Source organism: Sarcophilus harrisii, chromosome X (assembly GCF_902635505.1).
Source record: "Sarcophilus harrisii chromosome X, mSarHar1.11, whole genome shotgun sequence".
NCBI classification, from domain to species: Eukaryota; Metazoa; Chordata; class Mammalia; order Dasyuromorphia; family Dasyuridae; genus Sarcophilus; species Sarcophilus harrisii.
Window position 1 is genome coordinate 15,547,050 of NC_045432.1, and position 11,797 is coordinate 15,558,846.

Genomic DNA, 11,797 nt, shown 5'->3' on the forward strand with positions numbered 1-11,797 from the left:
TAAGAAAATAAAGATTTTATAGGACAACTTTGCCCTGCCCCTCCGCCATACACAAACGCTGGCGTAATTTCTGCTCACACTTGTTTATGAGTCATTTATGGGCCTTTTATAGAGGGGGAAACTGAGGTTCAGGGAGGGACAGAAAAGTGCTGGGGCTGACACTTGAATTCAGATCCAGGCTTTATCCACTTCAACTTAGCTGACGTCATAATCACGATTCAGTTCCTTCCTGCTCTTTATCCCTACTGCGCCTGCGCCAGCCACGCGCAGTTAGGTGGCATCTTTTGTTACATTGTTCCATAAGAGCCCGGGCTAAACGTGGCTTGCGCCGGCAGAGCCAGTCACACTGCTGGGGAGCGCGAGAGAGGCGGCAGCCTTTCTGGGAGTTCCTAGTTGGCTCGCGTTAATCTGTCCGACCTGAAGCCAGGCCACCGGCCAGGATCTCTCCCACTATCCCTGGGTGGTCCCCGTGTTCCAGTCAGAGGGCAGAGGACGTGGGAGGCGCCGTGCTTCAGTCCAGCCTTCTCGGCAGGACCCCGTCAGGCCCGCGTGCGGCCCACCCGTAACCGCCACGTGCTCCAGTCAGCTTACAGCGAAACAGGTGCCCGGATTCCCCTCGCTGACCAATGGCGTATTCCAAACCGCAAGGTAAGCTGGTCAAGGACCTGCCTGCCGCGCTGGAGGGGGAGCCGGTGCTGATATTCCGAGGGCCCAAGATCCGCAAGGGCCAGTGCGTCCAGGTTACCGTGAAGAACAGGCAAGTTAAATACCTGGTACGTTACCCAAGACGCAGAGAGAAGGACCAGGCCCCGACTGGTGGAGTGACCGATCCCGACGCACCCCTCCCGGACGTCCCACCGGCCCTAGAGCCCGAGTCCGCCTCGAGTGACCTGATAGTTAAGGCCAGAAGCCCCAGTAGCAGCTCGAGCAGCAGCAGTCCGAGCTGCAGCCGCCGCCGCCTCGGTAGCAGTAGCAGTAGCAGCAGCACCGGCAGCAGCTGCTGCTGCCATAGTTGCTGCAGCAGCGCCAGCAGCAGCACCACCAGCAGCAGCCATGATGGCGACGGTAGCAAAGAAGGTGACGACTATGAAGACAGCGGCGGGGTTGGCAGCACCAGCAGCTGCATCGGCATTAGCAGCACCGGCACCGGCACCGCCACCGGCACCAGCAGCAGCAGCATCTGCACAGGCATAGGCATCGGCACTGGCACCGACACAGGCACCGTCATCGGCACTAGCAGCACCACCGACACTGGCACCGACACTGGCACTTACACCGGCACCGGCATTAGCGGCACTGACACAGGCACCAGCACCGGCACCGGAAGCAGCAGCACCGCCACCGCCACTAGCAGCAGCAGCACCAGCACCGCCACCGGCAACGTCACCGGCACTAGCAGCACCGTCACCGGCACTAGCAGCAGCGGCACCGGCACCAGCAGCAGCAGCACCGGCACCGGCACCGGCACTGGCACCGGCACCAGTGGCAGCGGCAGCGGTAGCAGTGCCGACAGCACCGCCAGCAGCACCAGCAAATGCAGCAGCTTAGAAGTCGCCATGCCCCTTTGGATCCCCAGTGGGAGCACTGGCCGGGGGGTCCCCAGCAGCGGTGCCCTGGAATCGGGGCCCCTCTCGGTCTTTGTAGTTGAAGATTGGAAGTACGAATGGGTCTCCGAGGGCTGCGTGTTTCGCTATTCTGTTACCCACGTGCAAGATAGCGACACAGCCCTCCAAATGGCTGCCAAGAGAGAGCAGTTGGAGGACTGCCCGGGCACCTCCACCGAGAGCAGTGACAAGAGCACTCAAGTCAAAGATGACAGCACCTGGTGGGGTACGGTGATGCAGTGGCCCTGCAAGCGCAAAAGAGGGCGGGAGCTGAAACGTGGGCGCCCGGGAGTCAAGGTTGTCGATCCGGAACAGAAGTACCTGAGCAGATTGGAGGAAGTCCAAATTCAACTCCCCAAAGGCCTGAAACCTCTTCTGGTGGAAGATTGGCTGCTGGTGACCCTCGAGAAAAAGCTCTTCACTCTTCCTGCCAGAAAGAGCGTGGCTTCCATTTTGATGGAGTATACCACCTTCCAGCAGAATTATGGCACCTCCTCCAAGAAGCGTACCGTCAACGAATTGATGGCTGGCCTCCAAAACTATTTCGACGTGATGCTGGTCAACCAACTACTCTACGAATTTGAAAAACCCCAGTACGCCGACCTCATGGCCAGCTATCCCACCTTGATGTTGTCCCAGATCTACGGGGGTGCCCACCTGTTGCGCCTCTTCCCGCAGATGGGCCCGATGCTGGCCTGCACCCCCCTGAGCGAGAGCAGCCTCTACGTTCTTCAGAACCACTTGCAAGATTTCCTGCAGTATTTGGCTCTGGAGCCTTCCCGGCTGTTTTCTGCTTCTACCGATTACCAGGAGGCTACTGCTGAGTACCAGAAAAGAGTCGGGTAAGCGTTTGGTCCTCTTTGCTCTTTATCTTTGCATCTCTTGGAACCTGTGGTTGGTTCTCAAGCCTTGCCTTGCCCTACTGCACTGTTCTTCCTTTTTTTAAATTTTAGCTTTTTACTGACAACATGTCTGGGTAATATTTTTTACATTATCCCTTGCACTCACTTCTGTTGCGACCTTTCCCCTCCTTCCCTCCACCCCCTCCCCCAGATGGTAAGCAGTCTCATATATGTTAAACACGTTAAGGTATATCTTAAATACAATATATGCGTGCAGATCCGTCCAGTTCTCTTGTTGTAGTGCACTGTTCTTACAGTGTGTTTGCTGTGGCCTAGGACTGCTGTTTGTTCCTTTAAATTCTCAGTGAGGAAGCACCTTTTCTTTTCTCTCAGGGTTATTAGTAGTGTTTGTCACAGACATAGAAACCTTATGTCCAAATGATCACATTGTATTTTGGGTTCTTAGAAACCATTTAAATCTTGGAATACTGTGTACACCACTCGGGACCTGGGTTAAAACTCAGTCACCAAGGAATCGGATTGATAGTGTCGAAGATGTGGTTTGAAGGGTGTGAGTTTGTTTGGTTACCTGATGTGTGGCTGACTATCTGGATACGATAGGAATGCTGGTTAGCCATCCCTTCTTGAAACATCTCTGTGCTCTTTTCCCACATGGGCTGTCTCTGTTCCTTAATTACGGAACCAGGGCTCTATTACTTTCTGTGTTCATTGGTGCCAGGAGAAATGTATTGTTTTGTATTGACAAATATGGAGGATAGGTAGATAAAACCCTTTGGGAATTGATTTACAAGTGTTAAAAATATATTAACTTTGCGGTCAAAAGCATGTGTATTTTTATAGTTCTTTGAGTTCCAATAGGCCTCAGGGGCCTGGTCACCTTTGTTCTGGCCTTGAGCCTCTGTGACCTTGTAACACCAGGGCCTCCCAGAAGTGAGACTAGCTCAGAACTGCAAAGGGAGAGGGGTGGGGCTAGAAGGAGAGGCTATAGCCACATTCTTTAAAATGGATGTTAACACCAGGCTTCCATCCCAGGGGGTGTTCTCATAGCCAGCAGCCCCTCCTCAGCCAAAGAGCTTGAACTTGTTTTTGCTGACGCCAGCCATCAAGAATTAGAGGTTAACAGATGATTTCCACTTGGGGTGGGGGAGGAAGGAGATGTCTCGGCAGGGTAGGGTGTCTGTTAAAGCTACTGATCTTGTTTCAGAGACTTTCTGCCTCATGGCCAGATGCCCCAGCAGGAGTGCTGATAGCATTGCCCCATTTAGCAACCAAACTCCTATTCTGACTCCTAGGAAAGATGATTTCCGTCGTAATAACTAATTGCCTTTCCAACTCTTGCCACCCTTATTCCCCATTCTTCAATAGCACACACAAATACTACATGCTTATTCTGCTGACTACAGTTGATCAACCCATGATCATGCATATTGCCTTGAGGCTTGGAGATGCCTCAAGATAGTTCTGCCACCCTAGGGCTGGGACTGGGCATGGGGCAGAAGAATAAAGAGAATTAGCAGTTATTTCCTGCAATCCTGCCCCAACAAATGTTTATATTACCTGTTATATTGGATAGAGTAGAGTTTGTTGATTGGGACTTAGGAGAGGCCATTTTCTCACCACAGACTACTTACAAGTTGTAGATCCTAGTCACTGTTACTGTCAGAAGTTCAATTTTCTTGTTAAAATCAGGTTAGTAACATTGGTACCACAAGCTCCATGGGATTGTGGTGAGGAAAGCAGTTTCCAAACCCTTGTCACAGGATATCATTTTGTATTAAGACCCTAATACTTGCATGATTAAATTAGACATTTTATAGCTTAATTAAAAGCTATTTTTCTGACTTAATAGCTTTTTCATTAATTCTATAATGGCCATCAAATGTTAAGATTCTGATTTTCTTTTAAAACCTTTGATTTGATGTTATGATTAAAAAATGCTCTCTTCCTCCTAAAAAAGAACTGCTCAAGTCTGAATGCAGATCAAAACATATTTTTTTAAAAAAACTTTTATTTTTCCTGTTTTTTTTAAGTTTTTGATCTGTGTTTTCTTTCACAAGATGGCTAATGTGGAAATATGTTTTGCACAACTGCATATATATAAATTACATCAAATTTCTTATCTTCTCAATGAGACACGAAGGAAGGAGAGAATTTGGAACTCAAAATTTAAAAAGAATATTAAAATTGTTTTTACGTATAATTGGTAAATATTTTAAAAAACTTTTCTTCAAGTATTTTCTCAAGTTGAACTGCTTTCATAAAGATATATAAGTAGTGAGGCTCTGGAGCTGCTCTTCTTACTTACTTAAGCACTGGTGGAGCAGGATCCCACAGCAAAACTACTGCCCCACCTCCTCTTTAAGAGCCTTAGGGATATCTAGAGGGGCAGTAATAATATTAATTGGCTTACTAATTACTAATACTGTTGACTTAAATGTCATTATTCTCTCTCCCATAAAACTTTAAGCATTTTGCTTTCTCTTCAACAAATCTTAACCAATTAATATAAATGAACTTTATTATAAATTTTTAATAAATGCTTTATTTACATGATTTTTTTTCAATCAGCAAAAACCTACCTTCTCTCCCTCCTATCCCAATTGTCCCCAATGAAGGGGGAAAAACAAAATCCTTTTTACAAACGTGCAGTTACACATAGAACATTTTCATGTTAAAAATATGTCTTGTTCTGCCCTTTGACTCTTTCATATTTTGATCAGGAGGTAGATAATATGTTTCGTCATTAGTTCTCTGGAATTTTAGTTGGTTGTATGAGTTTTCTTACCAGTTCAATCACCTAATGCTCAATCAGTCAAAAGACAGGCTTTGTTATATACTCAGAGTATGTCATATTCCACTAGCACTGGAGGGGGTATGTGTTACCCATATTTCATCAAGCAATATTTATATTATATGAAACAAAAAAGGGCTGCTTATTACAAAACACCAGGCCATACAAAGAAAAGAAAGTATGCTTGTTAGTGAAAATGTATTATTCACTACAGCAGATAGATGTGTTCCAACCAGTTACTAGTTTCACAAATTCAAAGGGAACTACTTATCAGGCTAGATTATAGGGACTCTGAAATCATCCTTTTTCCCCCTCAAAGCAATTAAGTCTTTTTTTTTAATATGCTGGAGAAGGAGAAGATAGTGAAAGGAAACATCTGCTGCAGATGGTCTTAGTACTTCATGGCAGGAGTCATATGCTATATAATAGCAAAATGGTGACATAGAACAGAGTGGAGTTAGTCATTCTCTCCTCAAAATTCATCATCAACAACTCCCCTATTGTTCCAAGAGAAACCCATTTTTATCTTTGGGACAAATAATATAAGGGTGAGATTAAGTCAGCTGCTTTCATAATGCACAACTTATTCCTAAGAAAGGATATAGTGGTTACAAAACAAAAAATAGTAAATCATATAAAATTTAGAACTTATCCCCCGTCCCCAAAACTAAGTATCAAGATCAATCAATAAGATCAGTTAATTGTACCATAATAAATTTGAGGAAAATATAAGAAAATGTGATTTAAAAAGTTTGAACAAAATATCAGTAAGATTAATTAAACAAATCATTAATTTACTAATTAATTAACAATAATAAATAATTAAATTAAACACAATATTAATTAATATTTAAACAACTATTTATAATTAATAATTAGACATAATAGTAATATTTAAACAAATATTTAATAATTAAATTTATAATTAACCATAATTAATTAATATTTAATTATATAATAATTAAACAAAAAATGTTGGGACACTGTAAGAAACAATGGGCAATAAACACAGCTCTATTATTGGGGACAGAAAAAGGAATATGGAGTATATCTGAATATCTATCTATCTATTTATTTTTGCTGAGGCAATTGGGATTGTGACTTGCCTAGGTCACACAGCTACGAAGTATTAAGTGTTTGAGACCAGATTTGACGTCAGGTCCTCCTGACTTCAGGGCTGGTGCTCTAACCACTGTACCACCTAGCTGCCCCTCTGAATATTTATTTATACAGATTCCTTATTCTGTCATTTTGTGTTTAGATTTCTACTTAATGAAGCTTTCTGCTTTTGGGAAACATTTTTTCCCTTGAAAATTCTTTGTCAAAGGAAGTCTATCCTTGACCTGTCCATAGATTATCTAGTTTTATCTACTTAAACTCAGAGACTTGGATCCCTGAACCAACATCTTGGTGTTTTTAACTGTTTAACAGTTTTTCTTTTAACTGTTTTTTTTTTAACTGTTTTTAACTGTGTTTAACTGTCAGTTGTTAATGGTACCTGGAATGGGAATGGGCACTACTATTTTTAGGACAGGTTTGTGGTATTTCCTTGGCTACTTCCAGATTCCAGGTTATTTGTGGACATTCTCCAGATAATTTTGCCTTTAACTTGCTAGTGACAAAATTTAATACAATTTTAATGGGGCCTGAAAAAACTTAATTGTATTAGCCTTCCATTAATTAGTGCATGTGGTAAAAGCCAGTGCAAAGCTTGTAGAGTTAAACTTATGAACAGCATGGCTTTAGGAAGAATATTAGATTATCTGGAACTCATCTAAAAGTGTGTTAAAAATAAATAGGATTAGTAACTCTATTTTGCCCTTATCTACTTTTTAATGAAGTTTAAACTTAAGTGAACTTAAACTAAACTTAAACTAAAACTGATTTTGGAGAAGTTACACAGAATGTCACAAAACTACTCCTCTTCCCTCTCACTTGTCTACTGATCCTCTTTACCAATAAGAAACCAGATTTTTTTTTAAATTTAAGAAGCCAGATGTTTCAATCCCTATAATTCTGTTTTTTCAGTTTTTTAAGACTTCCTCCAAAATGTACGTTAACTATATACAATTAAGGTAACTCTATATAACTTATAGAAACCAAGGTTGTGAGTTCTTATCTACTGAGAGCCTTGAATCCATTTCTTTTCTACAGCTGCATGCCTTGCTAAAAGAAACTGGATGAAACTCAGTTTCTTTTTGCACCATAATTATGGAATTTTTAAATATTCATATATTATTTTGTTCTTCCTACTTTGTCTGAATCCTGTACGTGGCATGGCTAATGAGAAAATTACTCAATTTTAAATCTTGTTATATGATTCCAGATACGTTTCTACATTAATAATATCAAAATTGGTGAAATAAAGTTTATACATGAGAAATCTCAAAATTAACTTTATCTGAGGAGGAAACAAGTTCTCCAAATAGAGTTCAAAATTTTATAGGCATAGAAATCTTATTCTCTTCTTATCTAAATAAGATACAAGGCTTAATTTTATCTGTAATAATTTATTTAATTCTTGGCTTTTCTTTTGACCTATGCAAGATATTTTGATAATTGGCAAAGATAAAGACCTTATAATATGGTCACTTGGGTAAAGAAAATCACTAGTTTTATATTTCTTCTATACCTTTTAATTAAGTTTTAATCAAATAAATCTCCAATCCTTTAATTTTCTTTCTTTCTTACTACAACTTTTGATTAAAGTTCTTTAAAACGTCTATACTCTGATTCAACTCTTTCTTTCCATTCATTACTACTTTTCTGAATCCTCATTCATGTCTTTGTTTCCCAATCATATCTTAATTTGTCTACAAAAGTAATTCTTTTTTTACCTCCACTATAATCTCCTTGTGGCAGATTGGCACAAGTTTTTTACTCTACAATATCAATTACTAGCAAAATCTTTAATTTTCATTGATCAAAATGGAAACTTCAAGGTTTACAAGTAGTTATTGTCAGGTAAAAATTTTCCCATTGGTTCCTTAAGAACTTACAAATGCATAGTCTATTGCAATTCATTTTAGATGACTTTGCTTCTAATTAATTAATTAATTTATTTATTTAATAGCCTTTTATTTACAGGTTATATGTATGGGTAACTTTACAGCATTAACAATTGCCAAACCTCTTGTTCCAATTTTTCACCTCTTACCCCCAACCCCCTCCCCCAGATGGCAGGATGACCAGTAGATATTAAATATATTAAAATATAAAGCTTCTAATTAATTTAAACAATAATGTTCTATTACGCCATTCATGGAAAAACAGAAAGTTAAAATAAAAGTATTTTCTTAAAATGAAAATTTTACTTTCTAATGTAAACAAACTTCTTTCTTGCTGTTCATTTTCCTAGGTAGTTCCTAAGTACCAGATAAGTTTAGAAACTGCAGACTGCCAAGCCATTTGTTTCTTTATTTTTATTTTAAGACTCTCTTAGCATTCTCTAGTTGGTGAAATCATATTATTATTATATTCTAAAACAATAAGTCTGGCACTCTTCAGGAAAGAGTGGAAGTGATTATGAGCTCTCACTTCTATTTATTCACAAAGGAAAACAATTTTTAAAAATTCTAGAGTACAGTACCCCAAAACTCACTAGGATATTCTGGCATCTATAAAAAAATTAAAACTACAATTTGGAAAATCAGAGTGAAGAAATTACATTTCAGGAAGGAGAATTTAACATTAGGATTGACTGGGTCCCTGGGATGAAAGGGGCATTTCTTCTGCCAGTGCCTTAAATGATAGCAGTAATAACAACGCTGGTATTTTCAAAAAGGGGGTGTTTGAAACAAATTGTGGGGGTACTTGTTGGAAAATGTGACAGAGAATTCTACTACTTGTCACTTGACAAAGTCTCATTAGGAGGTGATTTTCTCTTTTCCTCAAGAGAAAGATTTATTAGTTTTTCATAATTTGGTTAGTAAAATTTATCTACTTCAGGTTCTACTCAAATAAACAAATAACTCATTTGTTTGGAGAATTTAATAACCTCTGTTTAACCTTTAGAATTTGTAAGCCTTCATAATCAAAGATACAGTTCAGTAGAATGAGTATAGGATGGCCATTTAGTTGGAGAAACTCAACAATTACACACTTAGACCAGCTAATTCTTCCTGCTATGTTTTTTCCTCGATTTGCCAACAGGATCGCAAGAGGATTATGTTCTAGAACAGATTGATCAGTTCCCATAATGACTACTGACCATTACTAATAATATCTGAGGATTTCATCAGCAACTGATCACTAACATTTCAGAATTATGCAAGCATCTGGTCACTGAGATTGGGAGTCAGTGTTTGAGTATTACGTCAAGACGACATTATTTTGTCTGAATTAACACTGACTGCTCCAGACTTGTGTCAGATTAACAGAATTAAAGAATTTAAATAGGAAGAATGGCCAAGACAGCAGTGATCACTAATGACAGACATAATTAGATGGACAAATGTTTTTTCTTGTTTGCCTGTGGGAAATAAGATGAAAGGGCACAAGATTCAGGGGAGAAATCCTAGTCTTGGCCTAGAGAATTCAGCCAAAATTAGCTGAGTTATTGAGGAGCAAGAGATAAAATAATACAGAACAAAAATTCAGAAAACACTAAATTGTCTGAATTTCTGAGTTTGGAGGAAAGTGCTGAAGTGTAGCTTTATCATTCCTTTCAGTTTTCCTTCTCTATCTTTTTCTGAATTGGTGAACTCACAGATGTGCATTTAGTTCAAATCCTGCCTCAAATGATGGCTCAAGCAATGACCTTCCCTCCCTCCCCTAAATCTTAATTTCCTATGCTATAAAATAAGCAAATAGTTTTGTCCTCCATGATTTTTAAGCTCTTTTCCATCACAGACATTTTGTTTTCTAAGATCTCTGACATTGTGTTCTTGGTTCAGAGACCAAGTGTGCATGGGAGTACTTAATGCATAGTATGATTTTATGGCCTTCGTCAACTCTTAAGGTTCTTTTAGTTCCGATATACTATGATTTTTTTTTTGGTTTAGATTTTAATTTTTTATTCACTTAAAATACAAAAAGAAAATTTCATACACAAAACAGAATACAAAAAGAGGAAGCACTGCATCTCCAATTTCCACCACTTACTTAAAAAAAACATATATATATAAATTTTATACATCATTTAAAAACTACATTTATTATCTATGTTTCCTTCTGTTTGGGGTATTAAAATCCCCCCCAAAAGAAAAGAAAATCTCTGCCAATATACCCACCCTTAATCAACTTAGAGAAATAGAAGCACTTGCCCCCTCCAGCCTTGTAACAAATATGAATGGACAAGGAAAACAAAGTTGTAAGCAACCATACCAGACCTTTGCTGTTCTCACCTAGGCTCAAACACGGTCAGGAATACAGAGTGCCTCAATAGAGACACTTTTCCTCTTTGTTTATGATCTTTCCTACTTTTAGGTGAGGAAAACTTGGAATATGTCTATGATTTTGTGACCTCCAAAAGGCCTAGAAAGGTTCCTGTGGTTAAGGAACTAGACAGAGCCCATGCTCCGGTTTTCTGATAGTTGAAAGAGGAAAGTGTGTTCTACATTTTAGAAAGTTTTTTTTTTAAATTACTCCCTGTTCTTGCTATATCTCCTTAGTTAATATTCTTTTGTAAAAACTAATTGGTCTTAACTGGTCAAATTGATAATTGAGGAACTAGTGATATAAAGGACTAGACCTGGTGAAGACATTGAGGGAATATACTGTAATTGGGGGTCAAACTAATAGCATTAGAATCATTAGAAAGACTCCACCACTTCAGGTGTTCCACTAGCTGTCTTGTGAGTGCCCAGTTTGGAGGCCTCACAGGAATCGTACTTGCTAACTCATCCCTAGACATTGTCCTTCACGATACATAGTATGTCATAGCCCACTTCCATTACATGTACTATCTATGGGCGCCGTCTTTGCAATTATAGGAGGCTTTGTCCACTAATTCCCACTCTTCACGGGCTACATACTAAATGATCTATGGGCAAAAATCCATTTCTCTATTATATTTGCTCAGTTTGTTAGGGTGATTGGGAATTGGGATAAAAACCTGAAAGAATATAAAGACTACACAGTTTTCTCTGAATTTACCCTTTTCTTATTTCTTTTTTTCTTTACAGATAAAATGGAAAATATCTACTACATGCAGCTTATAGCCCAAAAAGAAGCCTACAATAAATGAAAACGTGGTTCCGTTCACAATTGTGTGTGTGTGAGTGTTTTTTTATATCATTTATTTAGTATAGTACCTGGCACATAGTAAATACTTTAAAATGCTTATTGACTGACGATCTGACTGACTTGGTGAGATGGGACTCATTATTGAAATATTGCTCATCCCAAAGATACAGGAGGATTTCTGGGTTTGAGGGCCAGATTGTTAGGACAGATTAAATGCCTTCTCCAGGCTCCAGTGACTTTCAAACCCTCCAGAAAATAGGAGTTATGACCTAACTGTAGAACAATTATACCCTAGACCGTCCTCAAACTTTTTAAATAGGAGGCCAGTTCACTGTCCCTCAGACTGTTGGAGG

General features: G+C 39.7%; 1 protein-coding gene across 1 annotated transcript; it reads left to right on the plus strand.

The window, feature by feature from the left end:
- Positions 1–282: 282 nt before the first annotated feature.
- LOC100919640 (serine-rich adhesin for platelets-like) lies at positions 283–11,462 on the plus strand. Its single transcript, XM_031944637.1, has 2 exons — positions 283–2,446; positions 11,384–11,462. Exons 1-2 carry the CDS (start codon positions 627–629, stop codon positions 11,385–11,387), a joined length of 1,824 nt encoding a protein of 607 aa, XP_031800497.1. The 5' UTR covers positions 283–626; the 3' UTR covers positions 11,388–11,462.
- Positions 11,463–11,797: the final 335 nt, after the last annotated feature.

Coding starts and splice junctions, on each gene's coding strand:
- LOC100919640 (XM_031944637.1), top strand. CDS start 627: ATGGCGTATTCCAAACCGCAAGGTAAGCTGGTCAAGGACCTGCCTGCC.